The sequence below is a fragment of the Nyctereutes procyonoides genome, unplaced genomic scaffold (assembly GCF_905146905.1).
Source record: "Nyctereutes procyonoides isolate TBG_1078 unplaced genomic scaffold, NYPRO_anot_genome, whole genome shotgun sequence".
Classification (NCBI taxonomy): Eukaryota; Metazoa; Chordata; class Mammalia; order Carnivora; family Canidae; genus Nyctereutes; species Nyctereutes procyonoides.
In genome coordinates, this window is record NW_026575140.1 from 60,255,555 (window position 1) to 60,274,975 (window position 19,421).

General features: G+C 43.9%; 1 protein-coding gene across 4 annotated transcripts; it reads left to right on the forward strand.

Moving 5' to 3' along the window:
- Window positions 1–456: 456 nt before the first annotated feature.
- On the forward strand, window positions 457–18,999 carry LOC129497816 (baculoviral IAP repeat-containing protein 3). 4 transcript variants are annotated; one of them, XM_055306974.1, is made up of 9 exons: window positions 457–488; window positions 4,406–7,460; window positions 7,554–7,653; window positions 9,243–9,321; window positions 12,132–12,180; window positions 13,777–14,019; window positions 17,576–17,830; window positions 18,206–18,247; window positions 18,363–18,999. In XM_055306974.1, the coding sequence occupies exons 2-9, from the start codon at window positions 6,608–6,610 to the stop codon at window positions 18,554–18,556; spliced, it is 1,815 nt and encodes a 604-aa protein (XP_055162949.1). In that variant the 5' UTR covers window positions 457–488; window positions 4,406–6,607; the 3' UTR covers window positions 18,557–18,999. The 4 variants fall into 4 exon arrangements, with proteins under 4 accessions (XP_055162949.1, XP_055162947.1, XP_055162948.1 ...); XM_055306972.1 differs by lacking the exon at window positions 457–488 and adding an exon at window positions 819–894; XM_055306973.1 differs by lacking the exon at window positions 457–488 and adding an exon at window positions 889–995.
- The last annotated feature ends 422 nt before the right edge of the window (window positions 19,000–19,421 follow it).

Below are 19,421 nucleotides of genomic sequence, written 5' to 3' on the forward strand. Positions count from 1 at the left end.
AGATGACTGAATCATTTTGGCGCAATTCCAGGTGGAGCCCTGACACATCTGGGCAGGCACATCCACCTCATCCTGAAGGTATCCGGACTCATCCTGACTGTGCCGAATGGAATGGGTGCCCGCTTTGTGTCCACAGGATGACGAATTCCTGAGGAATATTATGGGTTTTCTTTTCTTTTCTTTTCTTTTTTTATTATTATTATGGGTTTTCTTTGGGTTCCCAGTTTTCTTTGACTTTCTGGAAGGCCTGGGGGTGAGCCTGCCCAGGCCCCCGGCCAGCAGGCAGGTGGTCCTCAGGGAGTGCTGAGGGCGCAGTGGCAGGTGCGAGCCTTCAGGTCACCCGGGAGACCTCTAATGGGGGCAGGAGGCCCCAAGGAGGAAGTTGCTTGTACAGTGGCTCCACCCCAAGGATAAAAGCAACCACCCAACCAAGAAAAAAAGAAAGGAGGTTTCAATCTAGGAAGCTCATAGGTCATCTCTTTCACACGGTAAAAATGCACTGAAAAGGAGAACCTCGCGTTTCCAGCCGAGCCCTGCCCCGGCAGCGGCCAGCCGAGTACTCGCTGTCGGGAAGGCGGGGGAGACCCGGCCCAGGACGCCCTCGGAAAGGAAATCCCCCGGGGCGGGGGCGAGGGGGAGCTTGCCAGGCCGGGGTTAGGGGAAGTGCTGTGGTTGGCGCTGCGGAGTTCCCCCACGTCCTGCACGGAAAGCACCGGCTGCGCAGACCCGGGCGGGGATGGGGGCTGGCCCGCCCGCGGGGCCCTAAAAGCGGCGGCGCCCTCCTCCCGCAGCCGACACGCAGCCCGGGAACGGACAGCCGGGGCGGGGGTGGGGGGGGACAGGCGGCCACCGAAGTCACGGCTGGAGCCGCGGGCGAGGGGCCCCGGGCGGCAGGTGGGTGAGGGGCCCCGGGCGTGCGTGTGCGCGGACCTGCCCTCGCGTGGAGTGGGCCCTCGGGGTGGCAGGTGGATGCAGGCCCTCGCGGCACAGTTAAGGTGGGTGCGGGCCCCCCCTGGGTTGCAGGTGGGTGAGGGCCCCCGGGTGCGCGTGTGCGTGGACCTGCCCTCGCGCAGTGGGGTGCGCCCGGGGCGCGGCGGAGGGCGAGGGTCTGCACGGAGGCCCGGGGACCGGGGTGGGGGGTGCTGCGGGGTCCCCTTGCCCGTGTGCACCCTCGTGCCAGCCAGAGGTGAGCTGGGGACAGTCTGCCCCTGGACTTTGTGGGAAGGACCCGATGAGATGGTGCAGGATCTGCGGAGGAAGGAAGGTTGGCGTCTTGGCACGGGGCGAGGTTGCCTGGTGGTCAGCAGGGGGGGTCCCTAGCGTGGCCCACCTCCTTAGTCAGAGAGGTGTCTGCTAGTCCTTGTCACTGGCACCAGTTCACACCTGTTGTGTGCATGGTCAACCCCTGAAGACGAGTGAGTTTCAGGATTAAATCTCAGGGTCTCAGAAAATAGGTACCCTGATGGTTGCCGTGGATTTGGGGTTGCTCCAGCTCAGGGGGCTTCCTTCCCCAAGGTTGCGCCTCCCGTCCTTGGCACCTGAATAGGATCGTGTGCCCTCAAACCCTGATAGAAACCATCCGGGAGCAGACCCTATAGTCATTAAGGGAAAACTGGTGTTCTTAACACCAGGCAAATAGGGTGCTGTGATCACGGGGTGCTCCGTCAGGTGTGCTCACCTCCTGTTGTTCAGTGTCTACATCTTGTGCAGAGCCAGGTGGTTGTTGGCAGGGCTGGGCTGGTGCAGAGCTGAAACTTGGTTCTGTTCTGAAGGAGCTTGCTGCAGGGGGGCGGGGTTGAGGCAGAGGCTGTGCCAGGTGCTGGAGAGGGTGGAGACACCCTCCAGCCCTGGGATCAGAAAGAAAGGTTGTGACCTTTGGCCATTCTGAGAGGAAACCGCTAGAAAGGAGAGAGGAATCCCAGAGTGGTATCCAGAGGCCAAGGGACTCCAACATTTCTTTTCTAAGATTTTATTTATTTATTTGGGGGAGGCAGAGAGCGAGCAAGTGGGGGTAGGAGGTACAGAGGCAGAGGGAGGAGCAGAGTCTCCCCTGAGCAGTGAGCCTCACCTGGGGCTCCATCTCAGGACCCTGAGATCATGGCCTGAGCTGAAGGCAGACGCTTCACAGACTGAGTCTCCCAGGCACCCCTGGAACAGGAAGTCTCTAAGAGGAAGTGGGCCCCAGTGTCAGATGCAAACATTTCCACTGGTCTGGGGAACCAAGGCTTTGGGGTTGTTAATGTTGACAGTAGTTTCAGTGACGCTGGCTAAGTCAAGGTGTAATAGGCAGCCTTAGCTGTAGATGCTGCTGCGTTCACTTGGCTATGAAGAGAAAATGAGGTAAGTAAAGCTGACCCTTGAACAACAGGTTTATTTTTTTTTAAAAAAAGGTTTTATTTATTTATTCTTGAGAGACACACACACAGAGAGGCTGAGACACCGGCAGAGGGAGAAGCAGGCTCCATGCAGGGAGCCTGATATGGGACTCGACCCCAGATCTCCAGGATCACACCCTGGACTGAAGGTGGTGCTAAACCACTGAGCCACCAGAGCTGCCCACAACAGGGTTTGAATCACATGGGTCCACATGAAACATGTGGTTTCGATTTATAGGGTACAGAAATGTAAGATATAGCTTCCTTTGCATTCCTTAACATTTTCTTCTCTCTTGCTGACTTTGTCATAAAAATACAGTACATCACACACATGATATCCAGAATATGCATTCACTGACTGTACTCAGTAAGGACCTTTGTCAGCTATAGTTTATTAAGTTTTGGGGAGTCAACAGCCAGGTTTTCAACAGTGTGGGGAGAGGGCATGGGTACCCCCAGCCCTGATTTGTTCAAGAGTCCACTGTACTTTCCAGAACAGAAAGTGGGGTTGAAAGAGGATTTTCAGTGTTGTTCTCACTGTGAAACTGAGACACACTGAAGCAGTTCTGGTATCTTGGAGAACGAGTGCAAGTGCGGAGAGAAGAGGAGGAAGAAGGGAGGAGCTCGGTTGGGGAGCAGGATTCTGATGGAGAAAGACGTGGATTTGGGGTGTGAAAGACTGGCTGTTCACTGAGGTCTCTGCGGGATGCAGAAGGCAGAGCTCACTTCCAGAGCTGAGCTGGGGGCAGCGGGGAGACGTGCCAGGAGGATCCTGAAGGTGTCAGACTTGCAGAGGGCGGTGGGCTCGGGAGCCACGGGGGCCTGGGACCCGTGATGGCATGGCAGAGCCTGTGCCAGCCCCAGCCTGCGAAATGGCAGGTCCCCCCGAGACTGGGAGGTCTGTGTGTGGAAGTGGGTAATAGAGTTGGAACTGATGCGGGATGGGCATCTTGGAGTATTTTTGTACTTTTATCAGAAACTGTTACCTGCCTTTCTAGAGGTGTCTGTGTGTCTTGTGTCCACATCCACATTTCTCCAGCATGAGACCTGCACAGGGGGTTCACAGTCCCAAATGTGCAGAGGACAGGCGAGTGACACAAATGAACAGATCAGGGATGTCTCTTTTAAACAAAAGCATACTTTATTTACATATCTTTTTTTTTATTTACATATCTTAATGTTAGCATTATTCTCCTCTTCCACAAAGGAGAATATTGCATTTTTGTTACTTTTGACAGACACAGGTATTAGAACAATTTCAGTTTCTTCATAATTGTACAGTAAGAACCATAGTGTCAGTTTAGCGACAAATGACAAGTGTGGGTTTGGGAATTGGTCATTGTGCTGTGGTGGGGGGGAGCATGTACCTCTCCAAGTGGTGAGGCCACTGCTCACAGGGAGTTGATATCCCCATGTAGGGGTAGTCCCACTGTGGCCAGTCTGGTTTTTCAGAAGGAGCTGAGGATCTAGACTGTCATGGGAAATCTCTTACTTTTAAACAAATGTTAGTAATTAATTAGAACATTAAAGGAAAAAAACCTGTGATCCAAGAAAAACTTACCTGGAAAACACGAGATTCAGGCAGGGCACCTGGGTTGGCAAACAGCCTTGTATCCCAGGTTGTCTCTTGGCACCTACGGTTGTGCCATGGTTCTGTAACATGTTAACTGGGGAGAACTTGAGTACAGCGTATGTGGGAATTCTGTTGTTTTTGTAACTTTTCTCTGTGTCTAAATTAATGTCAAAATGAAAAGTTAAAAAAAATTTAAAAAAAATGAAAAGTTAAATGAGTAAAGTGCTAAGGTCAAATTTGGCATGCTGGACATCATCGTACCCCCTGACTGGCTGCTGCTTTGAGCTGCTGGTGTCCCCTGGGACTCCTTGGCCTCTGTGATGTCTGACCGTGTGTGCTTGGTATGTTGTCCTCAAGTACTAGTGCTCTGTTTTGGAAAAAATCTTAAAGACATCGTTGTGTTGTCACCTCTGTGAATCATTTGACCTTTAAAACAGTCTTTCTTTTTTTAAAACAGGTTTTACAAAAGAGGAGAACCATTCTACTTTAGATTTTTTCCAGTTTTTTCTATAAATCAGAACATTTCAAAATGGAAGCCTAAAACCTTAAAAGGGACTTAGTCTAATCTCCGGGAGGTAGTTTTGTGCATGAATAAACAAATTCCATAGTGAACTGGCGTTTGTGGTATCCAAAGAATGTTAATTTAAAAGGCACGACCTAGTGATATGAGTTGTGTCAAGGAAGTGATAATGATGTTAAATTCTGAATTTGACTTATGGACTTAAAGGGGAAGTGGTTCTAGCTGGAACATACTGTTGAAGCATGGGCTGCAGTGCAGAATAGAAATAAGGAACTCATGTTTAGTAAAGATCTAAAAATAGTGGCAGTTATCCAGAACAAAGAGAATATTCACCCCTCCGCTAAAGTAGAGAAACATGCTGGTGAGGCAGCTGATGGGTTGGAAGCCTTCCACAGTGACAAGACATCGTGGTATGACATGTGTAGAGAGACAGTGACACCTTAGCATGGTTGATTGGTAAAGGAGTTATCCAGCCATGTATGTGAATGTCCATATGTGAGAAATCCCAAACTCCATTTGTTCAAATGCGGTGTGATCTCTGAGAAGGGTAACAGTGAGAATGATGGCGAGGTGGTTAGGTTTTGGGAAATGAACAGAGTTAGCAGAGACAAGGTGCACAGAGACAGTGACTAGCACCAGAAAGGTTTTTGTAGCAAAGAGAAGCAAAGCAAAGTGAGACATAGTAGCTTAGCTTTGAGGGAAATCATAGCTGGGATGGAGACGCGTTTCTCATGCCACCTGGAAATACAGCATTGAAAGTTTGGAGTAGAGGGCCCAGTGTTGGTGGATCTGACATGGATCCCCGCGAGGGAACTCACCACGACTTGTTTGTCGGTCGTTGCTAATATTACAAATAGCTAGTCATAACAGAGGTTTCTGAACTTTTAGAAGGTTTCTGTCAAAAAGAGTAGACAGTGACAAAGTAAATTTATTGTTATTTTTTTGTTATGATAAATTCTGGTTCACGGTATGCTGTCTGTAAAATTATTTCTGACTAAAGCCAAATTTGTATGATTTGATTATCCATCTTAGCCTACAAATTCAGCACTCTGAATCTTGATTCTTTTAAAAAAATAAATCCATCATCAGAATAGAAGATTTAGTCTTGTCTCTCAGCACAAAGCTGTGCCCCCAAAAGACCATCTGAGCAAATGCATTCATCTCTGATAATTTATTTGGAATAGAGTGCTCGCTTCGGCAGCACATATACTAAAATATATTTGGAATAGAATGTTTAATTTGCTAAGTTCTAGTGCAATCACTGAGTTAGCAACCAAGCTCCGGACTGTGGAAAGTAATTATTATTTAGTAAATTTTTAAGCAGGCCTTAAGATGCATCAGCCAATTCTGTTCCTTTTTAGGCTAGATTAGTTAGTTTCTAGATTGTTTGTTGTTTGTTTTCCCCCATTAAAATTATTGTAGGAAAAAAAATTACTTGAGCAAGATTTGACATATACTGTATTTCATTGCATCTAAGATGTCATTGATTATAAGACATACCATTACTTTATATACTTCTTGGAAATAAAAATGCTGCTAATTAAAATGCTATATGCTATTAGTTGTAAGATGACAGAGATATTTAAAAAGTGCATCCTAGAATCAGGGAAATACGGTAGTGCATTCTTCTTTTGAGGTAGGTGTTAGGCTTTTTCTCTTTTTCTGGCTGCGAAATTTCATAAGCAAAACATAGTTAGAATTTTTTTTTCTGTAGAGGACTTTCAGAGCATAACTTTCCACCGTGAAGACAAGCAAGCTGCCTAAGCCCCATGTTTTATCTGCAGACTGGTCGAACGCGTCCATGAGAGCGCTGGCCACCGGGGGGGACGCAGATGCTGAGGGCCACCTGCTGACCTACAGGGCTCCATGCCCCTGTGAAGGGTTTTGATTGTCTTTGAGGTGCTGTATTGTCATGCTTGAGCTGCTGTATGAAGACGGTGCAAAGGTGTGGTTGTACGTAATTGTCAGTGTAGAACCAGCATCTCACCACGCCGAAGCCCTTGCGTGCACAGGCACGGGTCAATAGGTTTCCTGGTCTGGGGTCCCACTTAGTGTGAAAACCAACCCAAATCTAGAGCCGTGCACAAAACTACCTCCCCCGAGAAAGGCTAGTCCCTTTCCTTCCCTGTCCACCTCACTATGAACATAGTACAAAATAGCATATTCTTGTCAAATCTGCTGAGAAGCAGCCCTGTGTTCGAACTGAAGTACGACCACTCATGTGAACTGTACCGCATGTCCACATACTCGACATTCCCCGCGGGCGTCCCCGTGTCCGAGAGGAGCCTGGCCCGTGCCGGCTTCTACTACACGGGTGCCAAGGACAGGGTCCGGTGCTTCTGCTGTGGCCTGATGCTAGACAACTGGAAGGCTGGGGACAACCCCACGGGCAAGCACAGAAACCTGTACCCGAGCTGCAGCTTTATCCAGAATCTCAGTGCTGTCAGCACTGTGGGGGCTGCCTCTCAGCCCCCTGCCCCTTCATCGGAGGCCAGGTCCATACATGCACAATCCCCTGGCCTGGAGCGCAGCAGCTATTTCAGCGCATCCTACTCCAGCTTCCCTGTGGACCCTGTCGACTTCAGACCCAGTCCAGCCATGTCCCCCTGGAGGGCAGGCCCCTCCTGCGTCACCATGAAGAGCGAGGAAGAGAGACTGTGCACCTTCCAGGGCTGGCCCCTGGCCTTCCCACTGCCATCGGCCCTGGCCAGAGCCGGCTTTTACTATGTGGGGCCTGGGGACAGGGTGGCCTGCTTTGCCTGTGGTGGGAAGCTCAGCAACTGGGAGCCGGATGATGATGCTTTGTCGGAACACCTGAGACACTTCCCCGACTGCCCATTTGTGGAAGGTCAGCTTCAAGCCACTGTGAGATATACAGCCTCCAACTTGAGCATGCAAACCCTCGCGGCCCGCTCCAGAACCTTCTGTAACTGGCCACCCCGAGCTCCTGTTCACCCTGAGCAGCTTGCTAGTGCTGGTTTTTATTACATGGGTAAGACACTTCCTCTGTCGTCAGCCTTCATCTCACACATTTTCAATGAGCATATTATATGTATTCATCAGTTTGGTCCACAATTAATTGTAGGTCACAGTGATGATGTCAAGTGCTTCTGCTGTGACGGTGGACTGCGGTGTTGGGAGTCTGGAGACGACCCGTGGGTGGAGCACGCCAAGTGGTTTCCCAGGTTGTTGCTTTGGCACTCTCTTTGCAAGTGTGCTGTTATCATCACATAGGTTATATGTGTTTCCCTTAGAATAAGCTGTTGCTCTACTCTGTTTCAAAGATGCACTTGTGAATAAACTTAGGATGGATCACCTAGAAAATCACTGAACTATTTCGATGGAAGATAGAGGTGTAGGTTTTTTTCTGTATAATGAAAAAATAGATATCTATTTTAAAATGATATATGTTCATCATAGGACGAAAATCACATACTGGAGAAAAGCACAGAGAAAAAAATGTGAACATCCAGAAATCTACCTAAAGAGGACCAGTTAGCATTTTAATGACTATCCCTACAGACATCTCTTCCTGAATATGTACACATACAGATAAATGTAGATAGGAATACATGAATTAGATATTATATATATTGTTTTGAAACTTTTTTTCAGCCATTCTTATGTTTTGGACTTATTTCCATTTGTTCAACATTTAATATTAATTGCTTGTCTTTGGCCAGGGACTGTTCCGATGGTTAAAACACTCAGTTGAACAAAACCAAAATCCTTGGTCTCATAGGTGAATTTAATAGCAAGAGAGGCATACACTTAATTAAAAACTTAATAAATGAGTTCCATGGCATGTCAGGAGATAGCAAGTGCTATGGGTAGACAGGAAAAGCAGAGCTGGATACAAAGAATCAGAAGCACCAGGCAGGCCGCAATATTCAATATGATGGTCGGGGTAAATCCAGACCCACCTCATCTGTTTGATCACTACAGAGCATTTTATTGTCAATTCTTACACTTTTGATTGTTCTTTACTTATTTACATTCTCCTTTTTTAAATTGAAATCAGGTAGCTTATGATTATATTTTTGCATGGTCAAAACTTTTGGTGTTTTTAATGTTGCTTACTAAACTCAGTATCCTGATGTATTTTCCTAACGTAAATTGTTAGTATCATACTCTATTTATAGCACCTTTACGTGCCCCAAATATTTCAGATTTCAAAACTCACAAAGATTAGGAAGAACCCCTTACACAGTTGTTTTTGAACAGTGCCGCTGGCCTTCCATGGTGCTGATTTTGTGAATATATACAAAGAAGGGTGAGTTTGCTTTTGGTAGTGTGAGGGGTTCATTTTGTGCTTGAGGTCAACTGTGATGTGTATTCTCCAGGAATTGCCAGCTTGTGAAGACCTGACCTATTAGGAAATATGTTCACCTTCGTCATTACTTCTCTTGTCCCTCTTTGTATATTGTTAACTTTTAAACCTACAAACCTTATGAGTGAACAGTGTCATTTATTAGAGAGCTTTCTACCTACTTCCTCAGCTCAATGTTCAGAGTGTCTATATCAGTCTTCAAACTTTTGAAGAGGGCAGCTGGGAGCTCTCAGTGGAGGCAGCCTACCTTGCCGCCAGGAGGACTGAGCATCTCATGACCCTTGTAGCTTCGGCTACAGCAGAACAGCCCATGCAGGCTCTCTTGCTTATGGCATCTCGCCTTTACTGTAGTATGTGAAATGAATGTTCACACAAAATATTTAACAGGCTACAGATGGTGGGATTTAAATTAACCCCACAAACTTAATTTTGTTTATGTTTTAGGTGTGAGTACTTGATACGCATCAAAGGACAAGAGTTCATCAGTCAGATTCAAGCCAGTTACCCTCATCTACTTGAACAAGTATGGATGGTTCTTTTTTTTTTTTTTTTGGTTCATTGGTTAACAACAGATAAATTATTTTCTGATAATTACAGAGAGTAGTACACCAATTTAGTGAAAAGATAAGAGTTGTTTTAAAAATACATTTCATTTTTAAAAATACCCAACATGGTCTTAGAACTATTCTTTGGACAAAAACAGATTCAGAATTCAAGACGTCCTAAAAAATTATATGTGAGGGATGGCTCTAAGTATTTCTTTAATAAAGTTGCAATAAATTAAATTACTTGAGGAAAAAAATTGGTTGGGATGGCAGTATTTGATAGTTTTACCACACAAATTTTTGTTTAAAAGACTTGAGAAAGAGAATTGTATCACTCTTTCTAATCTTCCTGGGAGGAGATTGCTGGGAAAATGGTGAAGTAGGAGGAGCCTAGGCTCATCTCGTCCATCCCATGGATATAACTAGGTAACACTCACATCAGTGTAAATAACCCAGAAAACAACTGGAAGACTGATAGAGCAGGCTCTCCACAGCTAAATAGAGAAGAGGCCACATCAAAGAGGGTAGGAAGGGTGGAGGCTCTGTGGGCTGGGCCATCCACGGGAGTGAAGGAGCCACAGGCACAGAGAGTGTAGAGAAAACAGACCCTCACACCAGAGAGCCCACGCAGGGAACAGCCCTGTAACATTTGGCTTTGAAAACCAGAGGGGCTGAATTTTGTGAGTCCTTAAAACCAGCGGGACTTAAACTTGGAACTTTTAAAATCAGTGGCTCAGCAATGGGACAACTAGTGGGTGAGAGGAACCTAGTCCCTGCTCATAAAGACACAGCCTGCAGAGATACGGTATAAGGAGCAGCAGTTTGAAAAACACTTGGGGTGTATGGGAGACGGAGTCATTAATGAATCTCAGAGTTCACGGAGGGAAACTCTGCAGGAGCAAAGGAGCTGGCAGGTCCCCCTCAGCATAAACACACAGCCACCAGTGGGAGCCAGGGTGGCCCTGACACTCACTACCTCACTTGCTTACACTGTACCACTTCCTCCAGTGGGCCTGCCTCAGCCCTGGTGCTGCGGGTCCCCTTCAACCGGAAGACTGGCACAAACCTTGCTGACACTATGTCTTGTAATTTATGGATGCACTCCATCCAATGTACTCTTGGTTAGAGCTCATCCAACCAGAGCCACAGGCTGGCAGTGTGCAAGCAGCCCCAACAGGGGCCAGGACCCCCCCAAAGTGACTCCTTCTCCAGGAAGAGGGAAAGATGAGCACACACACCAGTCAGATGGCAGCTCCAGCCTTGGGCTGGGAGCAGACAGCAGGTAGACTGTGGGCTCAGCCCACCAATGCAAGCTTCTCAGGGGACAACATAGGGAAAGAACCCTGTGGCTCAATGCTTCTGCATCTCTGGTGAGTGCCTAGTCTGACTCACCTCAAACCCAAGGTGGCCCCAGACTGGCTTACAAACCCCATGGGGACAAAACTGCCCACAACAGGCAAGGGGAGCATCTGCAGATGACTGGACTTAAGGCCAATGTGGCTGAGCCATAACAGCAGGATATCTACAACACACATGGGAGATACTCTGAATGGCCGGGTCCTGGGGAAGGAGGGACATAGCACTACAGGGCACTGCAGCATCTCTGCTTCTTGAGGCCATGACTTTGAAGAGCAGAAGACATCACTGACTTTCTCAATACATAGAAACAGGCAGAGTTAGACTGAAATGAGGAGACAGAAACCTACGTCCCAAATGAGAGAACGGGACAAAACCACAGCAAGAGAGCCAAGTGAAACAGATATAAGTAACATGCCTGATGGAGAATTTAAAGTAATGATCATAAGGATCCTCACTGGACTTGAGAAAAGGCATGAGTGATCCCTATAACAGAGATAAAGAATAAGATAGCAGAGATAAATGAAATGAGAAACACTCTTGATGAAATGAGCAGCAGGATGGAAGAAGCAGAGGAACAAATTAGTGACCTCGAAGACAGAGTAATGGGAAGTTATCAAGCTGAGCAGGAGAGAGAAAAAATTATGTAAAATGAGAATAGGCTTAAGGAATTCAGCAACTCCATCAAGCATAACAATATTTATAATATATGGATCTCAGAAGAGGAGAGAGTGAAAAGGGGGCAGAAAATTTATGTGAAGAAATGATAGCTGAATACTTCCTGAATCTGAGGAAACAGAAATCCAGATCCAGAAGGCAGAGAGAATCCACAGCAAAATCAACCCAAGGAGGTCCACACTAAGGCACATATAATTAAAATTGCAAAAAGTAGTGATAGAGGGTCTTAAAAGCAAGGAGGAAAAAGACAGTTACATATAAAGGAAGCCCTATAAGTCTAGGGGAGGTTTTTCAAGCAAAAACTTGTCAGGTCAGAAGAGAGTGGTAGAATATCAAAGTGCTGAATGGGAAATAATCTTCCTGGAAAAGCAGATGAGAACTTATATAATAGTTTGAGGATCAAACACTTTTCAGCCCCAGTTAGTAGAACTGATAGAGGGTCCAACTTATTCCAAAGGATGACCCAGGAAATGTAAGATGTTTGGGATGAAAGGCAAACCATAATTGTCTCATAGATTACTGAGAAGATATAGCCCTTTTCTTGCCTTCACAAATATAGATTCTATGAAGTATAGTTTATGGTGTAGAGAATAACTGTTGAATATAAACAAAATACTGCTTTCAAGATAAAAAATCATTTTGACTGTAAGCAAGTCAGTCTGCAATAAATTGAATAAAATAGATTTCTTGACTCATGTACATTGTAATGGACAGGCTGAGACTTATATTTTAATTTACAATTTTTTTCCTGTAGTTGTTATCTACCTCAGACAACACAGAGGATGAAAATACTGAGTCACCAAGTAAGTATAATGACAATAATTACTGCATTTAAATAGAACCATTGTTACTCTGGAGACGGAAAGCTGATAGTGGTCATATTATTGTACCATATGACACTCTATACTTTATAATGCACTCTCACATTCATTAAGTTTGTATTTCTCACACTTTAGTGCTCATCATAATTGCCTAAGGAATCAGATTTCTGGTCTCCACTTTAAAGCTATCATATTGAGCCATGGCATCTAAGGGTGGGATTTGAATATGTTGTTTTAACAGACCACATGCATCCAGCCTCACACTCATTTTCAGACCTTGTGGGAACACAGGTAGTCTGACATTAGGTCGCTCACATATTATTTCTATAAAATGAAGATAGTAGAAAATATTATTCCTATTCCTCAAGAGGGACCCTGAAGCTCAGATAGGTTAAATGACCTGTCTTTTTAGGCTAAACCTAAAAGGTGATTGAGCCAATATTTGAACAGGCTGTTCTACTCTATTATCTAGTGTTTAATTTAATTCAATAAATATTTATTGTGTGCCTGCTATTCTGAGGAAAGGACACAGAACAGAGTAAACATAACTCCTGCTCTTGTGAGCCAACAGTCCAGGGGATTCAGACAAGTACACAGGTAGGAGAAAGGGGTATGGAAAAGTAAAGCATGGTGTGCTGTGGGAATGCATGAAGGACCGTGCACCCGGACTTTGGAACATGAGAAAAGGCTTTCCAGAGGAGGTATTCGTCTTAGCACAGAAAACCTGGGAAGGGTAGGGGTTAGCCAGATGTCAAAAGAATATTTGTCAAAATATTTGTCAAAAGAATATTCTAGACAGAGAGAACAGCCTGTGAAAGTCTTAAGTGACAAAAAAGAACAGGCACATTTGAAGAACTGAACAAAATTCTGTATGACCAGAGGTGGGATTTGTGAACAGGCAAATAAAGGAAGCAGAGTTCTTTGAATGATCAACGCTGCACAGGCAGAGTCTGACCCAAGAGCCAACAGTTTGTGACTTCTGGGCTCGAGCATAGCATGTGAAGGAGAAAGTGGTAGGAGATGAGGCTGAAGAGGTGAGTGGGGCCCAGATCGTGTGCCGTCTTATGAGCCACAGTCAAACGTTTGTGAGGACAATGGAAATGTTGCTGAGATTTCAGAAGGAGTGCTACACAGTTGGATTTGTGTTTGTGAAAAGCCACTCTGGTGGCATTGCTGAGAAGGAACGAGACAGGAGAGGCATGGTAGGAGGCCCCGCAGTGATGGCATGAGTGAGGACAGTGGCCTCTCTGAAAAATATGTGACACGTGCTTGATTTAGAAAGCTCATTTGTTCATTCATCATAGGGAGAAAAGAATGCTGAGTGGATGGTGATATCCAACCTTCTGTTCCTTTCTCCCACTCATAGTTATGCCTGGTAATGCATATTTTCTATCATAATACACTATTCCATATTCTTATTTAGTGACTGAACATGTACATCGTTATTTTAAATTTAACAAAGTTAGTATAAAACAATGCCTATATGTTCTGGGCTTTATGTTTTTGAAATGTAATAACTTTCAATTCAAAAGATATACAGACTCTCCCAACATGTGGAAAATCCCTTATTCCATGTAGTTGTCCATTTTGGACCTGGAGAATACCATTCAGAGGATGCAGTCATGATGAACACCCCGGTGGTGATGGCCGCCTTGGAGATGGGCTTCAGTAGGAGCCTGGTGAGGCAGACTGTGCAGAGTAAGATCCTGAGCACTGGAGAGAATTACAGAACGGTTAATGAGATCGTGTCTGACCTACTCCACGTGGAAGATGAAATAAGGGAGGAGGAGAAAGAAAGAGCAGCTGAGAACAGAGAATCAGGTACATATCCGCATTGATTGGTGTCTGTCTCTGTGTGGATATGATGCCACCATGTGTAAGTCACTAAAAGTATACTCCTTGTCAGGGCAATCAAGTTTTATGTTTAGTGTTTTCAATTTGAATTCTGGAATTTTTTTTTACATTACACTGTATTTGAATTGCTCATTAGTCAGTGGAAAATGTATGTATTGAGTGAAAGCATTTTCTTAATTTATATTTTTACTCTAAGTTGTTGACTGCATATGTAATCAAGGCTTGTTTGTGATCCCAGGCTCACTCTCCTTTGCTGCAAATCAGGGTGGGATCAGGGACAATTATTTTAATATTAGCATAACAGAGTGTCTCAGCCCAATGACATTATTATTTTTTTAAAGATTTTTATTTATTTATTCATGAGAGATGGAGAGAGAGGCAGAGACATAGACAGAGGGAGAAGCTGGCTTCCTGCGAGGATCCCAATGTGGGACTCGATCCCAGGACCTGGGATCACGACCTGAGCCGAAGGGAGATGCTCAACCACTGAGCTACCCAGGTGCTCCCCCAATGACATTATTATAGCATTAATAACACATGTTAATGTACAAATTATGATTATGTTTCCTGCCAGCCAATATAAGAACTGAGGGAGTCCTTCTGTTCTTGAGGGGAGGGTGAGGACACTGTTGCACATTCTCTCAAGACAAGGTAGCCATGTCCCTCCATGCTAGCCTTGTCTGCCACTATATGGCCTTTGCTCTGTGGCCCTTCACAAAGACTCTCTTCCTCCAGGCATATCCATCCCCATCTGGTCACTCTGAATGCTGTCATTACTCTGGCCTAGACAAACAGAAATGCTCGTCTCTCCTTTGCTGCTCTTTGACAAGCATGAACCAGATCCATAAGTCTATTCAATATAGTTTAAAGCAAACTGCAACTTTTCAGAAGCTCCTACTAGAGATTTGGGAATAACAGCAGAGTGTTTACATCATGGATGACAGTCGACAACTCTAGCTGTTTGGGTCTCTCTTAGTCCCCTTAAAGGCATCCTCGAGAATCTCTCTGCCTAGCATCTGTTCTGGTTCATCGCTATAATATAGCTTTGACCATTTTACACAAATGACTAGGTTAGTCCCAAGCATGTTTTCTCTTAGGAGACCTCACTCCCCCAAATACCCCCAAAGCCCAGAAAGGGCAGAGAGTTTGCCCCTTAACTTTGTCCAGTGCCATCTGGGATCTATTTCTGCCAAAGATGATTGGCAGATCATCAACTCCAGATTTGGATAAGCCTACTCCTTAGGTGGATTTGTCTTCTAGCCAATCTGGACAAACAGATCCTGCCTTTACCAAAGTGTGACTTATTCAATTCTGCAAACCACCAACACGAACAGCAACGGAGCCCAAGCTCATCTTTGTGTATCCTTGCAGTGGTCTTCTCCATCTTAGTTGTTGGTCATCATCCCTTGAAGAAGAAAATACCCACCTCTACAATTGTTTGTAGACACTATGAAGTCTAAAGCCATCCAGCTATAAAACATTTGTATTTCTTTCTTTTTTATAAAAAGATTTTATTTATTTGAGAGAGAGAGAACAAGAGTGGTGGGGAGGGACAGAGGGAGAAGCAGACTCCCTGCTCAGCAGGGAGCTTGACTTGGGACTGGATCCCAGGACTTTGAGATCATGACCTGAATCAAAGACAGACACTTAACCAACTGAGCCACCCAGGCACCTCAAAACACTTGTATTTATTTCAAAGAAAATCAACGGTCTGCAATCAACAATACAATAATTTGCATCAAAAAGATCTTGTAGCATCTGCACTCTCTGTTATGTCTACACTGTCCAGCACACAGTCTTCACATAGTCTGTGCTCAAGAAATATTGCTTTAATGAATAAATGAAAATATTTCATTGAGATTACTGATGACTTTATAGTTTTCCCAAGAACAGCGGGTAAATAATTTCTTGACAGGTGTGTAAATAAAGAGGCAGTTTAGGATTTCATTTCCAGAGCAAAAGATTAATATGCTTCAAAGGTATATTCAAGTCTTTACCTCTTATAAGCCAGAATAGTCTATGACTTTGAAATGACTCAACCACTAGCAATACGATTTTAGAAATCTTAAGGATTTCAGATAACTTATTACAATAGTCTAAGTAAAATGTAATTACCATCCAACTATTGATTTCAACTCAGGTCATGATCTCAGGGTCCTGGTATTGAGCCCCACACTGGACTTTGTGTTCAGAGGGGAATCTGCTTCTTCCTCTGCCCCTCCCCCTGACCTCCCTTTTCTTGCTCTCTCTCTCTCTCTAATAAATAAATAGACCTTTTAAAAAAAAGAAATCTTAGATGGAAAAATGAATATACATCAACATCAAGTGTAAATTATATGTTAATTTTCTGGTATATCAGTATTTCTCTATTAGATGATTTCACCAAATGTATTAGGTTCTAATTCTTAACCCCTCTGGCCATGACCTCTCTATTCCTTCTGCTCCTTACATTACTATGGCTCATTTGCTCGACAGCTGTTTATGGAGCAGGTACTTTATGTAGATACCACCTAAGCCCTTCTCCTTTTCCCATTTACTCCCAGAGCTCTAGTTATCTTCAAAATGTGTATCTTTGACCTTGACTATTTTACTAAGCGGTATTTTTTTTTAATTTTTTATTGAATGGTTTGGTTTTTATCTCCTATTACTTGACAGAGTCAGTGTTTCAAAAATCTAACATCATCTTCCCCCAGATAATCTTTTTTGGACAGCCACACTTCTGTCATTAGTTATTTCATAGAAAGAGCCTTAAGGATCATGGTAAAATTGTGTAATAATGAATAAACTTAGATTCATAAGTTAAAGTCCAAGGAGATAATAAAATTGCAGAGTTTCAAAATATAAAATATTTTACCAACAAATACAAAATCTGGATCTCAGCGGCAAATACAATGATCCTATGGACAGAAAGTTATCACCTGACAAGTAGGATTTAATCTTTAACATGCTGTTGGTGCCTTTCCCCACTTACTATAAAAAATTTGGGTAATGGCAATATCCAGTCTAATATGAGAAATAATTAAAATTTCATCTTAAAATGGGAATTTTGAAGAAATTTTACAGGTGGATGATAATTGAAGAAATACACTTTGTGTCCTTTTTAATCTCTTGATTTTATCTTTCCCCAAGTTGACTAGATTGAATTGGAATTTTAGTTTGATCAGGCTCTGACTTTGACTTGGTTAAAGGCTGAGCGTTGTTCAGATGTCTGAGGACACAGCCTGTGACACCAGACTGCCTCCGTTTGTGTGTCCTTGCACAGTTCCCTTGCCTCACGAGCCTGTTTCCTCCTCTGCTAAGTGGGGGCCCTGGCACCTCCCTCTGTGGCTGCTGGGAGCATGGAATGAAGGGACACATGACAGACAGGGTGCTCATCCTGGAACCCCTGGACCTAGCATCCCCTGCGGTGCCCAATGGATCATGAATTTTGAGGGTTTTCCATTCAGTTATGTGTATATGTGGAAGGAAGCCTTTGAGCAGAGTTGGAACGTGTTCATGCTTGTTTTTTTTTTTTTTTATAAAGATGATGTATCATTAATCCGGAAGAACAAAATGGTGCTTTTCCAACATTTGACTTACGTGCTCCCAATCCTGGACAGTCTCCTAATGGCCGGGGTGCTTAATGAGCAAGAACACAGTTCTATTAAACAGAAGGCACGAACATCTTTACAAGCAAGAGAGCTGATCGATACCGTGTTAGTAAAGGGAAGTTCTGCAGTCACCATATTTAAAAACTCTCTGCAAGAAATTGACCCCATGTTATACAAGCGTTTCTTTGGTGAGTGTTATGCAATTAGTTTGGGGAACTTTCTAGGTCAATTGAAAATATGCTCTTAATGTGACAAGTGAGGGTGGTGCATGGAAACTGAATCACGACACTGTACACCTGACACTGATATTACACTGTATGCTAAGTCACTGGAACTTAAAATTCAATTCAATTCAACTAAAAAATATGCTCTTAATTATTATGAAAATAATAAATACTGAAAATAATTCGATCTAAAAGATGAAAGAGTTCTGTTGCATTGACATGATGATGGTCATTTATAGCATTTGGCTAGAGTCTAAACTGTTAGTTTAAAAAATATATTTTGTGACTCAATATTAGCCTTACTTGTTATTAGTAATGCTTTTTGTTTTACTCCCTTAGTACAACAGGATAGAAAGTATATTCCCACGGAAGACATCTCAGGTAAAATAGCATTAATAATTTAAACCAGTACAAATTATTGGTTTTATTTTCTTGGCTTTTCATTGGAGAAGCAGCAGTAAGTTGCCTCTCCTTAACCATTCTTTTCTCTTGTTAGATTTGCCAGTGGAAGAGCAATTGAGGAGACTACAAGAAGAAAGAACGTGTAAAGTGTGCATGGACAAAGAAGTGTCCATTGTGTTCATTCCTTGTGGTCACCTGGTGGTGTGCAGAGACTGTGCCCCGTCCCTAAGAAAATGTCCTATTTGTAGAGGCACAGTCAGGGGCACAGTTCGTACATTTCTTTCCTGAAAAGACCCAAGACTTTGTCTAATTTAGAAAGAGTGGATTAAATGTATTATAATTTTGACCTCTGGAATGGTTGGTTTCCTTAAGATTTTTAAATCTATTTTGCAACTCAGAACTGTTTTATATAAATATATAGCTAAAACATGTGAGCCATATGTATGTTAGAATGATAGGCTTTTGTTCACGTGGAAAAAGACAGAGCACTACAAGCATGCTACTGAATCAGAATTTCAACACTACTGAAATCGTAAGTGAAGTTTAAATTTTTGAATTAAGCTTTCAGAATTTTAAATATTTTGGAGTCCTATGAAGAAACAGATTATTTGCCTTTCTTGATCAGTGTCCTATATGTAGTAGGTCTTGATATTTGTTGGATGACTTTTTAGGGACTTGGTGGTTTTGCAAAGAATTCTGTGAAGAACATTTTAATAAAGCCATCACAATTACTCTTGGTCTTAAACTCCTTATTTCTGTATCAGTTTACTCCCTCCCAGGCTGCCTCCATGCTCCTTAAGACCTTGTGGGTGTTGGACCCTATTTAGATCCTTTACTACAAGATGCTTCTTCATTCACACTGGTCAAGCCCCGGGGGGTGGGGAGGTGGGGGGGTGGCGGGGAGTACACCTGGCTTTCATCTGCAGGGTTCTGTGGGACGTGGGAGTTGAATACGCAAACTTGCTTATTTCCTTTGGGAAGTCTCATGCCTGCCCTTCCCATCAGAAAAGTTGCTTGTTTTATTCTCACCACTTTGGTATTAGAATTGGGACATAGCGTATGGGTTAGCAGCCTAGGCTGGAACCCACAGCCTATTGTGGTGAACAATGTATTCTGTACTGTCAGGGCAGCAAAGTTTCCTTGTTTACATTAC

What these genes read in the sequence shown, in the direction of transcription:
- LOC129497816 (XM_055306974.1), top strand. Translation starts at nt 6,608, where the DNA reads ATGAACATAGTACAAAATAGCATATTCTTGTCAAATCTGCTGAGAAGC. An exon ending in TGCTGGTTTTTATTACATGG is followed by an intron (nt 7,461 to 7,553) that starts GTAAGACACTTC and finishes AATTAATTGTAG; the next exon opens with GTCACAGTGATGATGTCAAG. An exon ending in GTTATACAAGCGTTTCTTTG is followed by an intron (nt 17,831 to 18,205) that starts GTGAGTGTTATG and finishes TTACTCCCTTAG; the next exon opens with TACAACAGGATAGAAAGTAT.